This window comes from Macaca thibetana, chromosome 1 (assembly GCF_024542745.1).
Source record: "Macaca thibetana thibetana isolate TM-01 chromosome 1, ASM2454274v1, whole genome shotgun sequence".
NCBI lineage: Eukaryota > Metazoa > Chordata > Mammalia > Primates > Cercopithecidae > Macaca > Macaca thibetana.
This window is the reverse complement of record NC_065578.1, coordinates 213,412,350-213,434,999: the sequence shown is the minus strand read 5'-3', so window position 1 is coordinate 213,434,999 and position 22,650 is coordinate 213,412,350. Positions and strand designations below refer to the sequence as shown.

General features: G+C 47.4%; 1 protein-coding gene and 2 pseudogenes across 1 annotated transcript; 2 read left to right on the top strand and 1 right to left on the bottom strand.

The window, feature by feature from the left end:
* The first annotated feature begins 39 nt into the window (after positions 1 to 39).
* MAP1LC3C (microtubule associated protein 1 light chain 3 gamma) lies at positions 40 to 3,890 on the top strand. Its single transcript, XM_050771210.1, has 4 exons — positions 40 to 155; positions 257 to 312; positions 469 to 575; positions 2,719 to 3,890. The coding sequence occupies exons 1-4, from the start codon at positions 98 to 100 to the stop codon at positions 2,939 to 2,941; spliced, it is 444 nt and encodes a 147-aa protein (XP_050627167.1). The 5' UTR covers positions 40 to 97; the 3' UTR covers positions 2,942 to 3,890.
* A 1,942-nt stretch (positions 3,891 to 5,832) lies between these two features.
* LOC126958882 (cofilin-1-like) lies at positions 5,833 to 8,862 on the bottom strand (annotated as a pseudogene).
* A 10,936-nt stretch (positions 8,863 to 19,798) lies between these two features.
* LOC126942991 (60S ribosomal protein L7-like 1) lies at positions 19,799 to 20,757 on the top strand (annotated as a pseudogene).
* Positions 20,758 to 22,650: the final 1,893 nt, after the last annotated feature.

Here is a 22,650-nt window from a genome sequence, read left to right as displayed (position 1 = left end):
CCTGCAGGCAGTTTGGAAGCAGCTGGAGGAATGAGTTAGGTTCCTGGTTGCCGGACATTTTTTTTCTTTTTTAAAACAGACACAGCTGTTGAGTGAAATGCCGCCTCCACAGAGAATCCCAGGCGTCAGACCTTTCAAGCAGAGGAAGAGCTTGGGTAAATTTCTTGGGGTAGTTTTCTGGGTTACTGGAAAGAGAGGAGAGGATCTGGCCTTCTCTTGATCTTTGCTTCTTCCCTTGTGCTTGAAACATTCACAGCAATCAGACAAGAGGAAGTTGCTGGAATCCGGGCAAAGTTCCCCAACAAGATCCCGGTAAGACACCATTGGACTTCCGCTGGGGGGCGTGGGGGTGGGGTTCCGAGCCTGTTCTTTGAAGAAACCAAGAGCAGCCAACAGCTTCCCTCTCTCCGTTCCAAGTTCCTAAGACTCACGCTGAGTCACATTCTTAAGGATGGACACTCTTGACAGGTGGTAGTGGAGCGCTACCCCAGGGAGACGTTCCTGCCCTTGCTGGACAAAACCAAGTTCCTGGTCCCGCAGGAGCTGACCATGACCCAGTTCCTCAGCATCATCCGGTAGGTGGCGCAGAGCACGCCGGGGAGGAAGGTGCGCGGGGTGTGCCGGGCTGTTCGCTTTCGTCCTTTGACGGTTTTATTCTGGGGATAGGGGTATGTCGGGGTGGCAGAGGAAAGGGATTTTTCTGAAGTCATCTTTTAGATTCACTAGTACCCTGAAAAGATGCTCTTAGAATGACTCTATTTTAAACCCGGGCGCAGTGGCTCACACCTGTAATCCCAGCACTTAGGAAGGCTGAGGCAGGTGGATTGCCTGAGGTTAGGAGTTCAAGACCAGCCTGGGCAACGTGGTGAAACCCCGTCTCTACTAAATATACGAAAATTAGCCGGGCGTGGTGGTGGCAGGTGCCTGTAATCCCAGCTACTTGGGAGGCTGAGGCAGGAGAATCGCTTGAACCTGGGAGGCGGAGGTCCCAGTGAGCCGAGATCGTGCCACTGCAGTCTGGCCAGGGCGACAAGAGTGAAACTCTGTCCCAAAAAAAAAAAGAATTACTCCATTTTAAATAGGTAAGGAGAATCTCTCAGACAACAACAACAACAAAAAAGAGCTGCCAACATTTCTAAGAATTTCCTAAAGTAGTCTTGGCTCTCAAGCTAGTCCAGCAGATCCTTTGTTTCAGATCCTGTCTGAAACGGAGTCTGCGCGTCCCTTGCAGAGAACAGTACCTTTTCCAAGTGTACGTGTTCCTGGGGGTGGGGACTTTTCCCCGAAAGAAACGTTCCCTGTTCAGAACACAGAGAGAAAAGCATCTCCCAAACACACTCCTCCCTTGGTTAAGCCAGAGGTACAGCAAAGAACAGGCAGCTATTCTTGAAGCTTAAAGGATGTCACTTGACACATGGATTCAGTAAAAAATGATTTGGGAGCAAAGTAAATAGACCCGATGAGTAAGTTTTCAACAGGGTTGAAAAGGGCTGGGAAACTGCGTCGCTGTTGCAGCCTGTTTCTTTGAGAACACACGATGAATGAGTGTCTTTTTATTTTGCTTTATTTAGCTCTTTCGCCCAGGCTGGAGTGCAGTGGCGTGATCCTAGTTTACTGCAGCCTTGACCTCCTGGGCTCAGGTGATCCTCCCATCTCAGCCTCCTGAGTAGCTGGGACTACAGGCAAGCACCACTGTGCCCAGCTAATTTTAAAAATGTTTTGTAGAAATGGGGATCTCACCATGTTGCCCAGGCCTCTTTTTATTTTGTTTTACTGAATTGTTTAAGAGCATTCTGATTTCCTCTCTCTAGGCAAGCTTACATGTTAAGGTCAGTTCAGTGTGAATGGAAGGTGGCCAAGGGAGAATGAAAGTTAGGATTAGGGCTGAGCACGGTGACTCACACTGTAATACCAGCAATTTGGGAGGCCAAGGCAGGTGGATTACCTGAGGTCAGGAGTTCAAGACCAGCCTGGCCAACATGGCAAAACCCCATCTCTACTAAAAATACAAAAATTACCCAGCTGTGGTGTTGCATGCCTGTAATCTCAGCTACTTGGGAGGCTGAGGCAGGGGAATTAAAAAAAAAAAAAAGTGAAATTTCAGAGAGACTGTGCATCACCTTTGTACCTCTAGGGAAATAGCTTTAATTTCTTTTCTTTCTTTCTTTTTTTTTTTTTTTTTTTTTTTTTTTTTTTTGAGATGCAGTCTTGCTCTGTCACCAGGCTGGAGCGCAGTGGTGCAATCTCGGCTCACTGCAATCTCCACCTCCCGGTTCTCCTGCCTCAGCCTCCCTAGTGGCTGAGACTACAGGTGCATGCCACCGTGCCCAGCTAATTTTTGTATTTTTAGTACAGACTGGATTTTACCATGTTGGCCAGGATGGCCTCTATCTCTTGACCTCGTGATCTGCCCGCCTCGACCTCCCAAAGTGCTGGGATTATAGGCGTGAGCCACTGCACCCAGCCCAATAGATTGAATTTCATAACAAACAAGTTATTTGCTTAGCATTTTTGTGTTGTCATGTTTCCTCGTCCTGTTTGTGTTCTCATATTTCATCCATGGAATGGCCTCACCCTTTTGACCCAAATGGGAAGCTTATAGTTCCTAAATCTCAGGGAAGGAGGAGGGAGCAATTCAGTCTTCTTGAGTGTCATGAGGCTGCAGATCCCTGGGCTGTCTCGCAGGTCACCCCCTCACCACCCTCCTGCCCATCCCAGGAGCCGCATGGTCCTGAGAGCCACGGAAGCCTTTTACTTGCTGGTGAACAACAAGAGCCTGGTCAGCACGAGCGTAACCATGGCAGAGATCTACAGAGACTACAAGGATGAGGATGGCTTCGTGTACATGACCTACGCCTCCCAGGAGACATTTGGCTGCCTGGAGTCAGCAGCCCCCAGGGATGGGAGCAGCCTTGAGGACAGACCCTGCAGTCCTCTCTAGCCCGTGTCGGGAAGGATGTGTGCTCTGACAGACGCGTCAGACGCTGGCAGAAGGGATTGGTTTTCTCCTGCGTGTACGCTGGAGGAGTCTGAGAAGCAGGGATGCCTGGGGTGATCAGCTCCAACCAGCGTCAGCAGAGTGGTGGCTCTTCCTAGTTTACTCTTTGTGCTCCATGCTCTTGTGTTCTTCTAAGAAAAATGTGGGCTGCTCTTGAAAGTTATGTAATTATCACCTTTTTTTTTTTTTTTTTTTTTTTTTTTTTTTGAGACAGGGTCTTGCTTTATTGCCCAGGCTGGAGTGCAGTGGCACGATCTTGGCTCACTGCAACCTCCGCCTCCCGGGTTCAAGTGATTCTTCTGCCTCCACTCACTGGGTGGCTGGTATTACAAGCATGTGCCACCACACTCGGCTAATTTTTGTATTTTTAGTAGAGATGGGGTTTTACCATGTTGGCCAGGCTGGTCTCAAACTCCTGACCTCATGATCCACCCTCCTTGGACTCCCAAAGTGCTGGGATTACAGGCATGAGCCACCACATCCAGCTATATAACCATATTCTCAATAAGAAATGGTTGGCTTGTGTGATGGTGTTGTGTGATGAGCTGGAGACAATATTTTAAGTGTCTTCTCTGGTATATGTGGGAGGGCCATTGAGGAGTGGGTTTCACTCCCTGCCTGTGGGCAGGTGTCCCATCTAGGGCTCGGTCCTAGAGAACCTCTGGCCTGTAGGCTGTCTCTATGGAACCCAGTGAAGCCAGCGTGAACCATGATAAGCTCATCTGGAGGAGCCCTTATCCGTGTCATTAGAGAAATTATTCGATTTCCCCAGCATTCACTCTATTTGGTTATTTTCTGTCATTCTCTTTTTGTCCTTCTATACCATACATATTTATGCCAAAGCTGTAACTTCTCAACATAAAGTCATTTAAACCATGTGCATGTTTACTATGTGCCAAGCTGTATTCTAAAATAAATATTCTTTATTTTAAAGGAGCTTTATTATTTGGCTTCTTATCACAACTCTCTATGGCTAACTATTGTTACAGTTAACCCACACAATGGGTGGGTTTGATCGCTTGGTGGGCGACGGTCCAATGACCCAAGGAGGAATTTAAAAGGGGATTTTATTAATTCTAACAAGTAAGGAGGATACTGGGGATAGTTCCCAAAGCAGTGCCTCCCTGAACAAAAGTGAACGCAGGGCATTTATTGTGTTGGTTAGCTGAGTCATCGTGTGCAGAGGTAGAGTGAAGGAGTGCAGGCACAGTCACCGGGCATGCTTCTACGTAGGTCGCATGTGTAGAAAATTGTGAATAACCTTCTCCTAGGAGGGGGTTTGTTTTTCACCATTAATGAGCCTTTCTATTATTGTCTTTTTTGTTTGTTTGTTTGAGACAGTCTTGCTCTGTCACCCAGGCTGGGGTGCCGTGGTGCTATCTCAGCTCACTGCAACCTCTGCCTCCTGGGTTCAAGAGATTCCCCTAGCCTCCCAAGTAGCTGGGATTACAGGCATGCACCACCACGCCCAGCTAATTTTGTATTTTTAGTAGAGATTTTGTATTTTTAGTAGAGTTTCTCCAGGTTGGACAGGCTGATCTTGAACTCCTGACCTCGGGTGATCTGCCCACCTCGGCCTCCCAAAGTATTGGGATTACAGGTGTGAGCCACTGTGCCCGGCTTTTTTTTTTTTTTTTTTTGAGACAGAGTCTCACTCTGTTGCCCAGGCTGGAGAGCAGTGGCATGGTCTCCACTCACTGCAAGCTCTGCCTCCCGGGTTCATGCCATTCTCCTGCCTTAGCCTCCCGAGTAGCTGGGACTATAGGTGCCTACCACCACACCTGGCTAATTTTTTGCATTTTTTTTTTTTAATAGAGAAGGGGTTTCACCGTAGCCAGGATGGTCTTGATCTCCTGACCTCGTGATCTGCCCGCCTCGGCCTCTCAAAGTGCTGGGATTACAGGCGTGAGCCAATGCGCCCATACTTAAATGGTAGGTTTATTACTGGTTCTGCTTCCATGAGTGGCTGTGACCAGGGGAAAAGCGAGAGGAACCAGCTGGCACAGGGAGGGGTCATCTCCACAACATTCCATTTATACACAGAACTAGGCAAGCACAGAGTCACTATTGTGGTTAGAAGTTGGCAGCAAAGGCTGGGTGCGGTGGCTCACGCCTGTAATCCCAGCACTTTGGGAGGCCAAGACAGGCAGATCACGAGGTCAGGAGATCGAGACCATCCTGGCTAACACGGTGAAACCCCATCTCTACTAAAAATACAAAAAATTAGCCAGGCGCGGTGGCGGGCGCCTCTAGTCCCAGCTACTCGGGAGGCTGAGGCAGGAGAATGGTGTGAACCCAGGAGGCGGAGCTTGCAGTGAGCCGAGATCGCACCACTGCACTCCAGCCTGGGCGACAGAGCGAGACTCCATCTCAACAAAAAAAAAACAAAAAACACAGAAGTTGGCAGCATGAGGCTGGGCGTGGTGGTTCACGCCTGTAATCCCAGCACTCTGGGAGGCTGAGGTGGGCAGATTGCCTGAACTCAGGAGTTCGAGACCAGCCTGGACAACATGGTGAAACCCCATCTCTACCTAAATACAAAAAATTAGCCGGGTGTGGCAGTGCACACCTGTAGTCCCAGCTATTGGAGAGGTTGAAGCAGGAAAATTGCTTGAATCCAGGAGGTGGAGGTTGCAGTGAGCTGTGATTGTGCCACTGCACTCCAGCCTGGGCAACAGAGTGAGAATCTGTCTCAAAAAAAAAAAAAAAAAAAAGTTGACAGCATGGGAAGGGGGAGAAACAGGTGGGGAGTGGGGGTGTTGTTAAAAAAAACTACAGTCTCCCTCACAACTGGGGTGCCTGGGGTAACTTGATCTGCTTCGACCCAAGAGGAATCAGAAGATCCAAAGCAGTTTGGGAAGGCCAGAACCCTCAGGGATGGAGGGAGGAGGAAAACCCAGGGGTGGGGGATCTGTTTGGCAACTGGGGTGAAGGGATTGCCCTCCCCCTACTGGGGTCCCCCCAGCCCCTCTGGTCTGGCAGGAAGGAGGCAGCCTGCAACCCCTGAGGGCAGGGGTGGGGCTGCCAGATGCTCCAGGCAGGGAGCCAGAAAGAGCTGACAAAGGCTTACCCTCCAGGGGGATGAAGGCAATGCCCCCCAGCTTCTCTGCCAGGGTGCAGCAGTCCTTGACCTCCTCGAAGCAGTTTGCTTGTAATTCATGCTTGCTCCCTGTCAGCTTCTTCTTGATGGCATTTTTGGAGCTGGCTTAGATCATTTTGCTTATAAGGGATGCAGGTTCAGGGGCCCAGAAGATAGACACCAGGTCCTCCTCCTTGCTCTCTTTGTCTCGTAGATTGTGGCATAGAGAGCATAGCGGCAGTTCTTATCTGGCAGCATCTCGACAAAGGTGGTGTAGGGGTCATGGATGGTCTGTCCCACGTCACCCGCCAGGGTCTCATTGCCTTCCCCCAGGATGATGTTCTTCTTGTCCTCACTCAGGCAGAAGAGCACCGCCTTCCTGTGCTTCTTCACTTTCTCTGGCGTCAAAGACTTACACACCTTCAGGTCGTTGAACACCTTGATGACACCATCAGAGATGACTGAAACTTTTTGTTTTGTTTTTGAGATAAGGTCTCACTCTGTCTCCCAGGCTGGAGTGCAGTAGTGCAATCGCAGCTCCCTGCAACCTCCACCTCCCGGCTCAAGCAATTCTCCTGCCTCAGCCTCCAGAGTGGCTGGGACTATGGGGGTGTACACCACCACGCCCAGTCAATTTTTCAAATTTTTGGTTGATACGGGGTCTTGCTATGTTACCCAGGCTGGTCTCAAACTCCTAGGCTCAAGTGATCCGCCCATCTAAGCCTCCTAAAGTGCTAGGATCACAGGCATTAGTCACCACACAGGCCAGAGAGGGGATTTTTAGTGTGGTAATGAAGAGAGTTCGCCAAAGTTCAGCTCCAACTCAGGCCTCTCTGGATCCAACTGGTTTTTGTGTTTTCCTGGGGCTGAGCTTCTTCCTGTCACTTTTGGAAACAAGAACTTAAGGTGCAGCAGGTCACAAGTGGATACATTTTCACAGTGCATACCCAACAAACTAGCGACCCTGGGCATTTTACAGATAAGGAAACAGGCCCAGAAAGGCCAAGAATATTTTCCATTTTCACACAACATTGTCTCATCAGGACTTGAGGTTGGGCAGCCACTTTTATAAGCCAGGCTGCTAGCTCTCTGTTGGGCTCCCTATCTAAGTGGAAGTTACTTTACTTGACAAATACGGGATCCTTGAGCTACAGTGTTGAGTGACACTAACACAACCTACAGAGGGAACAGGAGGTACAGTGGAGCTCCATGAATGCATTAACAATAGGGTGTTTCAGGGCCGGGCGTTGTGGCTCACACCTGTAATCCCAGCATTTTGGGAGGCCGAGGCAGGTGGATTGCTTGAGCTCAGGAGTTTGAGACCAGCCTGGGCAACATGGCAAAACCCCGTTTCTACAAAAAATACAAACATTACCTGGGTGGTGGTGTGCACACCTGTAGTTCCAGCTACATGGCTGAAGCAGGAGGATTGCTTGAGCCTGAGAGACAGAGGTTGCAGTGAGCTGAGATCTCACCATTGCACTCCAGCCTGGGTGGGAAAATGAGACCCTGTCTCAAAAACAACAACAAAAATACGGTGTTTCATTCATCAACAGTACAACAAGAACAAGTGCTTGGAGAGTGTGGTCACAGGAGATACTGCAGCCTCAAATTCCTGGGTTTGTGAACAGGGTTTTAAAGTGTGGATGAGAGTTTATCTAGGAAGGAGTTTTGATTGATATTCAGCAAACATTTAAGGAGCATTTACTGACTATTTACTAGCACTATGTTGGGTCCTGAAAATACCTCATTGAACAAGGTAGGCAAGGTCCTGGCCCTCATGGAGCCCAGTTTAATGCTAGCAAGGGAAGGAAGAAAGCATTCAGATATTTATAAGTACAATAAAAAAGAAGAAAAAAACTCAGTGATTGGCAGATGGAATGCATTTTCCAGGTGATCAGAGGGGGAATAATTTTCACTTGGGCCAGAATGACGGGACGGAGCCAATGGTGGAGATGGAACACACCAGGCAGAGGAAGGCGTGATTGAGAAAAGGGTCCTACTGTTTAAGCGTTTTACAAACAGGATTCCAGGGTGTCTGCAGCCAGTGACAGGGAGAAAGGACTAGGCAGGTCTTCAGGGCCCTGTAAATTTTGTTAAGGTGTTCGGACTTTTATTAAAAGATGCATCATGAGAAAGAGGAAGCATCCTAATGGGAGAGAGAGAGTTGTTTTTTTGTTTTTGTTTCTGTTTTTGTTTTTGTTTTTTGAGGCAGAGTCTTGCTCCATCACCCAGGCTGGAGTGCAGTGGCGTAATGTTGGTTCACTGCAACCTCTACCCTCCCAGGTTCAAGCGATTCTTATGCCTCAACCTCCCGAGTAGCTGGGATTACAGGTGTGCACCACCACACCCGGCTGATTTTTGCATTTTTAGTAGAGATGGGGTTTCACCATATTGGCCAGGCTGGTCTTGAACTCCTGGCTTCAAAGGATTTACCCGCCTCAGCCTCCCAAAGTGCTGGGATTACAGGCGTGAGCCACCGTGCCCAGCTAAGAGAGAGTATTTGTTCTAGAAACTGGGACTCAGAGAAGGTGTGAGCTCCCTAAAGTCCCTCAACAGTGCTGGGCCTGGCGGATCTCCTGGGCTCACTCCCTCTGGGGCCTGCTGTATCCTCCTCCAGGCTACTTCCCCCACTCCCAGGTGGCTGCTCACCATCTCTCCTGCCTGTGGCTGTCCTTACCCTCCCTGGCTTGTCTGCTCTAGTCAGTTCCTCTAATATGTCCTTCAAGTCATCTGTGCCATATGCCAAGTAAAACCCTGACTCCTCGGTTCCTTCTCCGGACATACTCTTATTGTTTAGCCTGGATCAATGAATATTCTTCCCAAATAAATCTACTTTCTGGAGTGAAATTTTTTTTTTTTTTTTTTTTTTTTTTTTTTTGAGGTGGAGCCTTGTTCTGTTTCCCAGGCGGGAGTACAGCAGCTTGATCTCAGCTCACTGCAACTTCCACCTCCCAGGTTCAAGTGATTCTCCTGCCTCAGCCTCCTGAGTAGCTAGGACTACAGACACCCACCACCATGCCTGGCTAATTTTTGCATTTTTAGCAGAGATGGGGTTTCACCGTGTTGGACAGGCTGGTCTCGAACTCCTGGCCTCAAGTGATCCACCCGCCTCGGCCTCCCAAAGTGCTGGGATTACAGGTGTGAGCCATTCTAAAGTGGACTTTGAACTGGAGAAGCCATCTTTGGCCTTGGACACTCACCTAACTGCCTATGCCCAGTGCTGTTTCTCCTGCTCCCAGCCTTCTCCACTTCCTTGGTCTTTCTTGGATCACAGCAGTGTAGGTTGTCACCATGCTGCAGATGCAAGGTCCTCCCCTGGATATGCATCTGGGTGAGCTCTCAAGTTCTCTTTGCCCTCCAAGATCCTTCCTGATGTGGCTCCCCCTCCTACATTCATCAGAGAGGTGAAGGATGACTTCAGCTGCCTTGTTGAGGGTGGGCATTGTTTAGTAACCAGTAAAAACTCTGCATAAAACAACCACCCATGTTTTATGCTCATGGTGTCGATGGATAAGGGGACTTCAGAAAGCCTACAGGGCGCAGCTTCTCTATGCTCCACGGTGCCTGGGGACTCAGCTGGAAAGACCTGAAGGTTGGGGAGTAACTTAAATGACTGGGAGCTGCTGGGCACAGTAGCTCATGCCTGTAATCCCAACACTTTGGGAGGCCGAGGCGGGTGGATCATGAGGTCAGGAGATCGAGACCATCCTGGCCAACACGGTGAAACCCCGTCTCTACTAAAAATACAAAATATTAGCCTGGCATGGTGGCATGTGCCTGTATTCTCAGCTACTCGGGAGGCTGAGGCAGGAGAATTGCCTGAACCCGGGAGGTGGAGGTTGCGGTGAGCCAAGATCGCGCCATTGAATGCCAGCCTGGGCGACAGAGTGAGATGTTTAAAAAAAAAAATGGCGGCCGGGCGTGGTGGCTCACGCCTGTCATCCCAGCACTTTGGGAGGCCGAGACGGGCGGATCACGAGGTCAGGAGATCGAGACCATCCTGGCTAACACGGTGAAACCCCGTCTCTACTAAAAAATACAAAAAACTAGCCGGGCGAGGTGGCGGGCGCCTGTAGTCCCAGCTACTCGGGAGGCTGAGGCAGGAGAATGGCGGGAACCTGGGAGGCGGAGCTTGCAGTGAGCTGAGGTCCGGCCACTGCACTCCAGCCTGGGTGACAGAGCAAGACTCTATCTCAAAAACAAACAAACAAACAAACAAACAAAAATGGCTGGGAGCTGACATCATCCAGAGGCTTCTTCATTCGCAAGTCCAGCCCCTGGGCTGGGACGACTCAAGGCTGGTGCTGGCTGGGATTGAAGACTGGAGTGACTCCCTGCAGGTGGCTGGGTTCCAGGGGGGAGCAGGCTCGGAAGGAGTGGCCAGAGAGCACGTGACCCAAAACCCCGACACATGCTCATCTGTCCATAAGGGATGGATTTTTTCAATTGTTTTTAGTCTGGATTTTTTTTTTTTTTTAAAGCATCTACTCAGGTACTTAAAATTAATCAGTGATTTGTACTTCTGTGAAGTATCACTTTTCTTTAGGCTTTTCATAATTTTCTATTGATTGTTGTAGTTGATTAACTCATTATGCGTCATATATATTAAAAAGAATTGCTCCATTTATTTTGATCTTGTTTATACAAATTTTCTCACATAGTTGTTTTTATTTTATTTTACTTTTTTTGGAGACGGAGTCTCACTCTGTCGCCCAGGCTGGAGTGCAGTGGCACGTTTCGGCTCACTGTAGCCTTTTGCCTCCTGGGCTTAAGCAATTCTCCTGCCTCAGTCTCCTGAGTAGCTGGGATTACAGGCATGCGCCACCACACCTGGCTAATTTTTGTATTTTTAGTAGAGACGGGGTTTTGCCATGTTGGCCAGGCTGGTCTTGAACTCCTGATATGATCCACCCGCCTCAGCCTCCCAACCAGGTTTCATCTTTTTCCAAATGCCTAACCAATTTCTCACGCACATTTACTGAATAATCTCTCCGTGGGTGTTTGAAAGTGCTGTGATTGTGTGTCTGTGTCTTAGCACCATAGTAACACCAAGGAAACTGCTTAAGAACATGGGCTGTGACATGTTTTTTCATTCCTCATGGCTCCCAGAAATGCTAAGTACATCTTACGTAGTTAATTAATACTTTGTGATAAATTAGAGCACCTGCAGTGTCAACTTCAGAGGGAAAAAACAGAACTACTTATATTGAATTTCGGTGGTGTGAGTGGCTGTTTTTAGTCATTGGGTCAAGCTGGGAAGCCAGTATTTTTTTTGCGGGCAGTTGGCTTGTTGCAATGTATTAGTCACTCTCTCCCCACCCCCTAAAATAAATGGGGGCGAGCTGCTTATCTCACTGCTAACATGGGATCTACAGCCGGCCCCAGATTCACTTCAGTGCCTAGACTGGAGGTCAGCAAACTACTGCCTACGGGCCATTTGCCTTGGGGTCTATTTTTATAAATAAAGTATTACTGGAATGTAGCCAGACCCACTGGGTAACTATTGTCTCTGGCTGCTTTTGTGCTACAGTGACAGCGTTGAGTAGCTGCCACAGAGACCATAAAATCTGCAAAGCCTAAGATATTTACTATCTGACCTTTTACAGAAAAAGACTGCTGACCTCTGTTCTAGGTTTACAGTAATAGTTCTATCAAGATATCCTGGGGAATAAATCACAATAGAAAGAGTCTTTTAGGGCTGGACACAGTGGCTCATACCTGTAATCCCAGCACTTTGGGAGGCCGAGGCAGGTGGATCACCTGAGGTCAGGAGTTCGAGACTAGCCTGGCCAACATGGCAAAACCCCATCTCCACTAAAAATACAAAAAATAACCGGGCATGGTGGCATGTGCCTGTAATCTCAGCTACTTGGAAGCTGAGGCAGTAGAATCACTTTAACCTGGAAGGTGGAGGTTGCAGTGAGCTGAGATTGCGCCACTGCACTCCAGCCTGGGCGACAGAGCTAGACTCTGTCAAAAAAAAAAAAAAAAGAAAAAGAAAAAAAAAAGAGAGATAAGGAGAGAGAGAGAGAGAGAAAGGAAAGGAAAGGAAAGGAGAAAAAAAAGAAAAGAAAAGAAAAGAAGGAAAGAAAGGAAGAAAAAAAGAGTCTTTGTGTTGTTGTTTTGGTCCCGCATGAGATCAGAAGAAAAGCATTGCCAAATCTACTGGGCTTGCCGACTTCTGTACTGCCAAGCCCTTGCCTGGAGGAGTTAATACAGGCAGAGTTCTTCACAACTCAAAAGGCCTTCTTAGTCTCACAAGTATCTTCAATATCCCCTCACCTTTCCTTTGCTGCTAAACTACATACGGGAGGGTCTTTTATGTAGGTGTTTTTGTTTTTTTGTTAGTTTGTTTGTTTGTTTGACATGCAGTCTCACTCTGTTGCCCAGGCTGGAGTGCAGTGGCGTGATCATGGTTCACTGCAAGGTCTGCCTCCTGGGTTCACGCCATTCTCCTGCCTCAGCCTGCTAAGTAGCTGGGACTACAGGTGCCCACTACCATGCCTAACTAATTTTTTGTATTTTTTAGTAGACATGGGGTTTCACTGTGTTAGCCAGGATGGTCTCAATCTCCAGACCTCATGATCCACCTGCCTTGGCCTCCTAAAGTGCTGGGATTACAGGCGTGAGCCACCGCACCCAGCTGTAGGTGTTTTTTTATAAGTTGATGTGTCAGTTATGTTGGCTATATTGTATTTCATCTTTTTTTTTTTCTTTTTTGAGACAGGGTCTCACACCGTCACCCAGGCTGCAGTGCAGTGGTGGGATCACAGCTCCGTGCTGGGACTACAGGTGCATACCACAACGCCCAGCTAACTTTTTTTTTTTGTAGAGACAAGGTTTTGCCATGTGCCCAGGCTGGTCTTGAACTCCTGGACTCAAGTGATTCTCCCACCTTGGCCTCCCAAAGTGCCAGGATTACAGGCATGAGCCACTGCACCTGGCGAGAGGGTTTTTATTTTTTATTTTTTTATTAAAAATTTTTTTTAGAGCCAGAGTCTCACTCTGTCGCCCAGTTTGGAGTGCAGTGGCACAATCTTGGCTCACTGCAACCTCTGCTTCCTGGATTCAAGTGATTCTCATGCCTCAGCCTCCTGAGTAGCTGGGATTACACGCATGCACCACCACACTCAGCTAATTTTTTGTATTTTTAGTAGAGACAGGGTTTCGCCATGTTGGCCAGGCTAGTCTCAAACTCCTGAGCTCAGGCAATCCGCCCACCTCGGGCTCCCAAAGTGCTAGGATTACAGGCATGAGCCACTGCACTTGGCCAAGTTTTTAAATTTTTTGTTTTTTATTATTATTATTATTATTATTATTATTTTATTTTTTATTTCTTTTTTGAGGCAGAGTCTCGCTCTGTCACCCAGGCTGGAGTGCAGTGGTGCAATCTCGGCTCACTGCAAGCTCTGCCTTCCGGGTTCACGCCATTCTCCTGCCTCAGCCTCCCGAGTAGATGGGACTACAGGCGCCCACCACCTCGCCCAGCTAGTTTTTTGTATTTTTTAGTAGAGACGGGGTTTCACCGTGTTAGCCAGGATGGTCTCGATCTCCTGACCTCGTGATCCACCCGTCTCGGCCTCCCAAAGTGCTGGGATTACAGGCTTGAGCCACCGCGCCTGGCCCCTATTATTATTATTTTTAGAGACAGGGTCTCACTTTGTTATCCAGGCTGGAATGCAGTGGCACAATCATAGCTTACTGCAGCCTCAGCTTCCTGGACTCAGGTGATTCTCCCACCTCAGCCTCCTGAATAGCTAGGACTACAAGTGTGTGCAACTATGCCCAGCGAATTAAAAAAAAAAAAAAAAAAGTATAGAGTTGAGGTCTTGCTATATTGCCCAGGTTTGTCTTGAACTCCTGGCCTCAAGAAATCCTCCTGCTCTGCCTCCCAAAGTGCTGAGATTACAGGCATGAGCCCACCACACCTTGCCTGTATGGGAGATTTCTAAGTGTCTATTGTTTTCTTTCACAGACAAAAGAAGCTAGTTCAGGCTGGGCCCAGTGGCTCACACCTGTAATCCCAGCACTTTGAGAGGCCAAGGAGGGCCAATTACTTGAGGTCAGAAGTTCGAGACCAGCCTAGCCAACATGGTGAAACTCATCTCTACCAAAAATACAAAAATTAGCTAGGCATGGTGATGCATACCTGTAATCCCAGCTACTTGGGAGCCTGAGGCAGGAGAATTGCTTGACCCCTGGAGGGTGGAGGTTGCAGTGAGCCAAGAACAGAGAGCCATTGCTCTCCAGCCTAGGTGACAAGAGCGAAACTCCATCTCAATGAAAAAGTGACTTGATATTAAGAGAAGGATGCAGGCTGGGCATGGTGACTCATGGCTGTAATCCCAGCACTTTGGGAGGCAGAGGCAGGAGGATTGCTTGAGGCTAGGAGTTCAAGACCAGCCTGGGCAACATAGTGAGACCCCATCTCTAAAGAAAAAAAAAAATTATTTAAAAAAAGTTTTAAAAGGAGAGGGATGCTCTCAATAGGAGACAGAAGGTTTCAAATACTAAAAATGACCAGCCCCAGATGTAAAACAAAATGGACAGTATCTTGTGGATTTAAACGACATGGTCCCTTCTAAGTGCCATATTTTCTGGGAACCGCCCCTTGCTTTGGCCCTCAAAGATGTTGCAATGGCTTTGCATGCCACATCCTGACATTTCACGAGCTGGCCCTACTCGGTGGCTCATTCTGTCTGGCCCATGGCCTGTTTCCCTCACATTTTGACGTCATTGCTCAAGATGCTTCCTCTCTTGCCTAGAGTGTGCTCCCTCTAGGGATGAGCTCCTTCCACTAGTTTTTCAAGGTTCAAGGCACTGACTTGGCTTGGTTACGTGCTCCTTCCATTTTACTCAGTGTTTATTTAGGATCTACAATGGCCCTCGAACTCTTAGTCAATGTTCACTAAGTCCTTGAAAGAGTTTATGTACGTTTGTTTGTATGTATGTATTTTTAGAGACAGGGGTCGGGTGTGGTGGCCCACACCTGTAATACCGGCACTTTGGGAGGCCGAAGCAGGTGCATCACTTGAGGTCATGGGTTTGGGAACAGCCTGGCCAACATGGTGAAACCCCGTCTCTACTAAAAATACAAAAATTAGCCAGGCGTGGTGGCAGATGCCTATAGTCCCAGCTACTTAGGAGGCTGAGGCAGGAGAATCGCTTGAACCCGGGAGGCAGAGGTTGCAATGAGCCGATATCGTGCCATTGCACTCCAGCCTGGGTGACAGAGCGAGACTCAGTCTAAAAAAAAAACCAGAGATGGGAGCCTCACTTTGTTGCCCCAGGCTGGTCTTGAACTCCAAGACTCAAGAGATCTTTCTGCCTCAGCCTTCCAAAGTGTTGAGATTGTAGGCGTGAGCCTCCATGCCTGGTCTCAAAAATATTTATTAATATTATTATTATTCAAAATTTTAAAGACAAAAAACCTGAGATTTAAAAAAGCCAAGTAATTTTCCTAAAGGCACAAAATCAGTAATCCTGCAGATGAGATTCAGACTTGTATCATCCTACGTGCCAAATACCATGTAGGCCAGACACCAAAAAAGATTATTTGTTGTTTATCTGAAATTTGAATTGAACTAGGGTGTCCTGTATTTTTACTTTTTAAATCTGGCAACTCTGTGTGTGCCCAAGAGTAGGCTGTGGATGGCCCCATCCCTTAGGAGTCTAACTCTTCCTTATACAAATTTTTAAACAAATGAAATTGCCAGGTGAGGTGGCTCATGCCTGTCATCTCAGCACTTTGGGAGGCTAAAGCAGGTGGATCACTTGAGGTCAGGAGTTCAAGACCAGCCTGGTCAACATGGTGAAACCCCATCTCTACTAAAAATACAAAAATTAGCTGGGCTGGTGGTAGGCACCTGTAATCCCAGCTACTCGGGAGGCTGAGGCACAAGAATCACTTGAACCTGGGAGGCAGAGGTTGCAGTGAGTGGTGATTGCACCATTGCCCTCTAGCCTGGGCAACAGAGTGAGACTGTCTCAAAAAAAAAACAAAACAAAACCAGGCCAGGCGTGGTGCCTCAAGCCTGTAATCCCAGCACTTTGGGAGGCCAAGATGGGCGGATCACGAGGTCAGGAGATCGAGACCATCCTGGCTAACACGGTGAAACCCTGTCTCTACTAAAAAATACAAAAAAACTAGCCAGGCGAGGTGGCAGGCGCCTGTAGTCCCATCTACTCGGGAGGCTGAGGCAGGAGAATGGCATAAACCCGGGAGGCGCAGCTTGCAGTGAGCTGAGATCCGGCTACTGCACTCCAGCCTGGGCAACAGAGCGAGACTGTTTCAAAACAAAACAAAACAAAAACAAACAAAAAACAAATGAAAATATACACCTAACTTTTGGGTCCTTATTTAAATTTTAGATAAACAGCAAATAATTATTATAGCACAGTAAACAGGCTGGGCACGGTGGCTCACGCCTGTAATCTCAGCACTTAGGGAGACTGAGGTGGGCAGATCACTTGAGGCCAGGAGTTCAAGATCAGCCTGGCCAACATGGTGAAACCCCATCTCTACTAAAAATACAAAAATTAGTCAGGCACAGTGGCTCGTGCCTGTAATCCCAGCGACTTGGGAGACTGAGGCAGGATAATTGCTTGAACCTGGGAGATGGAGGATGCAGTGAGCGGGGATCACACCACTGCCCTGTAGCCTGTGTGACAGAGAGAGACTATGTCTCAAAACAAAAACAAAAGATAGTAAACATATTTTTCTTGACTTCTTCACATCTATTTTTCCAAACAGATTCTTGTTTATATGCAGATAACAAGGAGCTTGCTAAAATAGAAAAACACAGGTGAAGAAACCGAGAAACAATGCAGATGTCATAACTCATAGACCAAGACTTGGGATCAAAGCTCCTTTGAAGGGGTGGCCTGCCCCTCCACACCTGTGGGTGTTTCTCATTAGGTGGAACAAGAGACTTGAGAAAAGAAATGAGACACAGAGACAAAGTATAGAGAAAGAAAAAGTGGGCCCAGGGGACCAGCGCTCAGCTTACAGAGGACCCACACCGGCACCGGTCTCTGAGTTCCCTTAGTATTTATTGATAATTATCTTTACCATCTTAAAGATAAGGGAGTGGCAGGACAATAGGATCATTGTAGGGAGGAAATCAGTAGTAAGACATATGAACAAAAACCTCTGTGACATGAATAAGTTTAAAGGAAAATGCTGTGCCTTGAGATGCATATGCAAACATCTCCATAAACCTTTTAGCAGCATTGTTTCAGCCTATCTCATGGGGAGAAACCTTGGACAATACCTAGCTTTCCTAGGCAGAGGTCCCTGCGACCTTTGGCCGTGTACGTGTCCCTGGGTAGTTGAAATTAAGAGAATGGTGATGACTTTTAACCAGCAAGCTGCCTTCAGGCACTTGTTTAACAAAGACACATTTTGCACAGCCCAAAATCCATTAAACCTTGAGTCACCGCAGCACATGTCTCTTGCAAGGACAAAGTTGGGGGTAGGGTCACAGATTAACAGCATCTCAAATACAGAACAAAATGGAGTCTCTTATGTCTACTTCTTTCTATATAGACACAGTAACAGGCTGATCTCTCTTTCTTTTCCCCACATCCTTCAGACAACAAACATAAAACAGATAATGTAGATCATGAAATTAGAACAAATAAAAGAGCAAAGTAACGACTAAGAACAATGTTGCTGGTGATAACATGCTCAGATTTTCTGAGCCAGTTCTGAAGATCTTTCAGAAAATGTGGCTTTCAGGTTGGAACCTAAATAAATTACCCATGCAAATGTGGGGTGGGGCAAGGGTGTGGCTCCCAGAGTGGAGGGCTGTGGGTGTAGCGAAGTAGAAGAGGGCAGAGCTGCCCTTCCTTTTTTTTTTTTTTTTTTCTTTTTTTTTTGAGACTGAGTCTCGCTCTGTCATTCAGGCTGGAGTGCAGTGGCATGATCTCAGCTCAGTGCAACCTCCACCTCCTGGGTTCAAGCCATTCTCTGCCTCAGCCTTCCGAGTAGCTGGGATTACAGGCACCTGTCACCACGCCTAGCTAATTTTTTGTATTTTTAGTAGAGATGGGGTTTCACCATCTTGGCCAGGATGGTCTTGAACCCCTGACCTCGTGATCCACCTGTCTTGGCTTCCCAAAGTGCTGGGATTACAGGTGTGAGCCACTGCGCCCAGCCTGCACCACCCCTACCCGCAACTTTTTTTTTTTTTTTCAGGACTAATTACATTATTATTGGGTATTTGGTAAACTCCAAATCCCTTCTTTAAGAGAAGTCAAATCTCAGAGTATAGAGCTTTTGCACAAATGTAAAGAGATTTTCTTTTTGTTTTAAATTTTTTTCTTTTGAGACAGGGTCTTGCTCTGTTGCCCAGGCTGGAGTGCAGTGGTGCGATCTCAGCTCACTGCAACCTCCACCTCCCGGATTCAAGTGATTCTCCTGTCTCAGCCTCATGAGTAGCTGGAATTACAGAAGCACACCACTATGCCTGGCTAATTTTTGTATTTTTATTATAGTAGAGATGGGGTTTCACCGTGCTGGCCAGGCTGGTTTTGAACTCCTGGCCTCATGTGATCCGCCTGCTTCCACTGCCCAAAGTGCTGGGATTACAGGCATGAGCCACCCTGCCTGGCCCTCTATATGGTTTACCTTTCCATTTTTTTTACATATTTTTATTTTTTGAGATGGAATTTTGCTCTTGTGGCCCAGGTTGGAGTGCAGTGGCATGATGTTAGCTCACTGCAACCTCCGCCTCCTGGGTTCAAGTGATTCTCTTGCCTCAGCCTCCTGAGTACCTGGGATTACAGGTGCCCGCCACCACACCCAGCTAATTTTTTGTATTTTTAGTAGAAATGGAGTTTCATCATGTTGGCCAGGCTGAACTCCAACTCCTGACCTTAGGTGATCCACCCGCCTCAGCCTCCCAAAGTGTAGGGATTACAGGTGTGAGGCACCGCGCGTGGCCTCTGGTTTACTTTTTTTTTTTTTTTTTTTTGAGACGGAGTCTCGCTGTCACCCAGGCTGGAGTGCAGTGGCCGGATCTCAGCTCACTGCAAGCTCCGCCTCCCGGTTTCACGCCATTCTACTGCCTCAGCCTCCCGAGTAGCTGGGACTACAGGCCCCCACCACCACGCCCGGCTAATTTTTTGTATTTTTAGTAGCGACGGGGTTTCATCGTGTTAGCCAGGATGGTCTCGATCTCCTGACCTCGTGATCCACCCACCTTGGCCTCCCAAAGTGCTGGGATTATAGGCGTGAGCCACCGCGCCCAGCCTGGTTTACTTTTAACATAAAGTTTTTAGTTCTCAAGGGCAAAGGATGGAAGAATACACAATTTTACCCCTTACTGTGTGATCCCCGACATGGACAACAAAGCAGGTTGAGTTTAAGTGGAAACCAGAAGCATGCCTCTTTGGCCTGGCATGGTGGCTCATGCCTGTAATCCGAGCACTTTGGGAGGCTGAGGCAGGTGGATCACCTGAGGTCAGGAGTTCAAGGCCAACTTGGCCAACATGGTGAAATCCCATCTCTACTAAAAATATAAAAATTAGCCAGGCATGGTGGCGCATGCCTGTAATCCCAGCTACTCAGGAGACTGAGGCACAAAAATCCCCTGAACCTGAGAGGCAGAGGTTGCAGTGAGACAAGATTGCACCACTGCACTCCAGCGTGGGCAACAGAGCGAGACTCCGTCTCAAAAAATAAATAAGAGGGTGGGGTTGCACATGACAGTAGCTGCACCACTAGAAAGATGGCAGAGCAAGAGCGAAGAAAAATCCCTTTGGTTCCAGAAAATCTGCTAAAAAAGAGGAAGGTCTATCAAGCCCTCAAAGCCACCCCGGCAAAGCAGGCACTTTTAGCAAAGAAGGAGCAGAGGAAAGGAAAAGGGCCAGGTTTAAGCGACTGGAATCATTCCCACATGATTCCTGCTGGCAGAAACGCGACAAGGTGCGTCTCAGATCACTAGAAGTGAAACCTCATGCCTTGGAATTGCCAGAGAAACATTCCTGGGTCTTTGTTGTACACATCGAAAGGATTGATGGCGTGAGTTTACTGGTGCAGAGAACCACTGCAAGACTTCGCCTAAAGAAAATATTTAGTGGAGTCTTTGTAAAAGTCACCCCCCAGAACCTAAAAATGATGCGTATAGTGGAACGTTATGTGACCTGGGGATTTCCAAATCTGAAGTCTGTCCGAGAATTGGTTTTGAAACGTGATCAAGCCAAGGTCAAGAATAAGACCATCCCTCTGACAGACAACACAGTGATCGAGGAGAACCTGGGGAAGTTTGGTGTCATTTGCTTGGAAGACCTCATTCATGAAATTGCCTTCCCAGGGAAGCATTTCCAGGAGATCTCATGGTTCTTGCGCCCTTTCCACCTCTCAGTGGCCCGTCATGCTACCAAAAATAGAGTGGACTTCCTCAAGGAGATCGGCACACGTGGCTATCAGAGTGAACGCATCAATCAGCTCATCCACCAGCTGAACTAGACCCAGGTGTCAAACTGCGGTAAATTTTTATCAATGAAGTGGAAGCATGTGTTTTGTTGTTTGGGGAATTTTTATCAAGTATCTTCAGAGAAGATTATTTCCTGCTTTATCTTCAAAAACTGGAAAGGAAGGGTCAAAGAAAAGACAGTAGCTGGCTGGGCGTGATGGCTCATGCCTGTAATCCCAACACTTTGGGAGGCTGAGGCGGGCGGATCACCTGAGGTTGGGAGTTGAAGACCAGCCTGACCAACAGGGAGAAATGCCGTCTCTACTAAAAATACAAAAATTAGCCAGGCATGGTGGCGCGTGCCTGTTATCCCAGCTACTCGGGAGGCTGAGGCAGGAGAATTGCCAGGCGGAGGTTGCAGTGAGCTGAGATCACGCCATTACACTCCAGCCTGGGCAACAAGCGAAAGTGCATCTCAAAGAAAAGAAAAGACAGTAGCTTACGTTTATGGCAAGCACCTCTCATCACAGTCCAGTTCCAAGGAAAAATTCCAGCGTTTTCTACATTGGGTGCTGCGTCGTCTGAAATCAGCACATTCCGTGGAGGAAGGGTCCCGCTTTGTTGCATCTATCCTGGGGTTTAATGTCGGTAAATGAGTCACTCTAGCATGTACACAAGGCTCCCTAAGACTCCTGCAGCAGCTGACCAAGCCCAAGGACATAACTGAATCTGGAAAGTCCTGGGCCTTGTTTTGAAAAAAACTTGAAATACACATAGGAAGAAAGCCATGAAAGTAAATGCTCACTTGTCTCTGCAAAATAAATAAATAAATAAATAAATAAATAAATAATAAAAGTAAATAAATACTACTCCCCTATTCTTGAAACACTTCTTCTTTTTTTTCTCTCTTTTAAGAGATGGGGTTTTATGGTGTTGCCCAGTCAGGTCTTGAACTCTTGGGCTCAAACGATCCTCCTACCTCAGCTTCCCAAAGTGCCGGGATTCCAGGTGTGAGCTACTGCACTCGGCCAAAGCTCTTTTATGATTCCCAGTTGTTCACTGGATAATTACTAGCATCCATGGTACGCTATGTGAGGTCCTCAATGAACTACCTGTCTGGACTCATTTCTTAGGACTCTACTTATGCCAAAGCGACAGGCAGATTTTATCTGTGTTTAAGGACTCTCCTCAAGTTCACCTGGTATGTTGTGTCTGTAGCATGTTTTAGTGACTGCTGCTTCTTCATGTGGCTTTTCTTTTTTTGTACTTAACGTTCTTCAGAGGCTGGGCATGGTGGCGCACGTCTGTAATCCCAGCACTTTAGGAGGCTGAGATGGGAGGATTGCTTGAGTTCAGGAGCTTGAGACCAGCCTGGACAACATATGGAGACCTTGTCTCAATTAAAAAAAAAAAATTCCTCAGATGAAACCCTGAGAATTCCTGTTCTAACTAGCCCTCTTCCAAGGACATTCCCAATGAGCCTAAGAAAATTAAGCTCCCTGCCCCATATTTGCTCTGTAGAGAAATAGGTAAACACCAGCTGGGCATATCTGGCAACATTTTCAGCAATAAAAACAAAAGTTTGCGTTGTGAAAACCAGATTTATTTATTTGGATATGAGACTGGATGGGCCTTTGGAAATTTTTCTAAACCTCAGTGCCATTTTTAGCATCTTTTAGAGATGCAAACTAATTTCACTTGGTGGCACAGAAATGGATTATACGTGGCAGAGCCTGGGATGACTGATTTCCCTCCGTGGAATTGGCCTGTATTTGGGGTGCAGCTGACAGCTGCTGCACCTCCGCAAATACTGAGAATTCAAAACAGTTTTGCCCAGAGCAGAGGTCCAGAAACTTTTTCTGGAAAGGGCAAAATCGTAAATACTTTAGACTCAAAGTTGTCTGCCACCATTCACCAACTCTGCCATTGTAGTTCAAAAGCAGCCAGAGACAATAAGTAAATAAATGGCTGTGGGATCAAATTATCTTTATGAATACCGAAATTGGAATTTAAACTTTCTCACGTGTCCTGAAATGTTATTTTTCCTTTGTTTTTTACCAATCATTTGAAAATGCAAAAAGCATTCTTAGAGAGCTGTACAGAAATATGTAACGGGTGGATTTGGGCCTGTGGGCCACAGTTTGCTGACC

Coding starts and splice junctions, on each gene's coding strand:
- MAP1LC3C (XM_050771210.1), top strand. CDS start 98: ATGCCGCCTCCACAGAGAATCCCAGGCGTCAGACCTTTCAAGCAGAGG. Junction 156..256: donor CAAGCAGAGGAAGAGCTTGG/GTAAATTTCTTG, acceptor AAACATTCACAG/CAATCAGACAAGAGGAAGTT. Junction 576..2,718: donor CAGTTCCTCAGCATCATCCG/GTAGGTGGCGCA, acceptor TGCCCATCCCAG/GAGCCGCATGGTCCTGAGAG.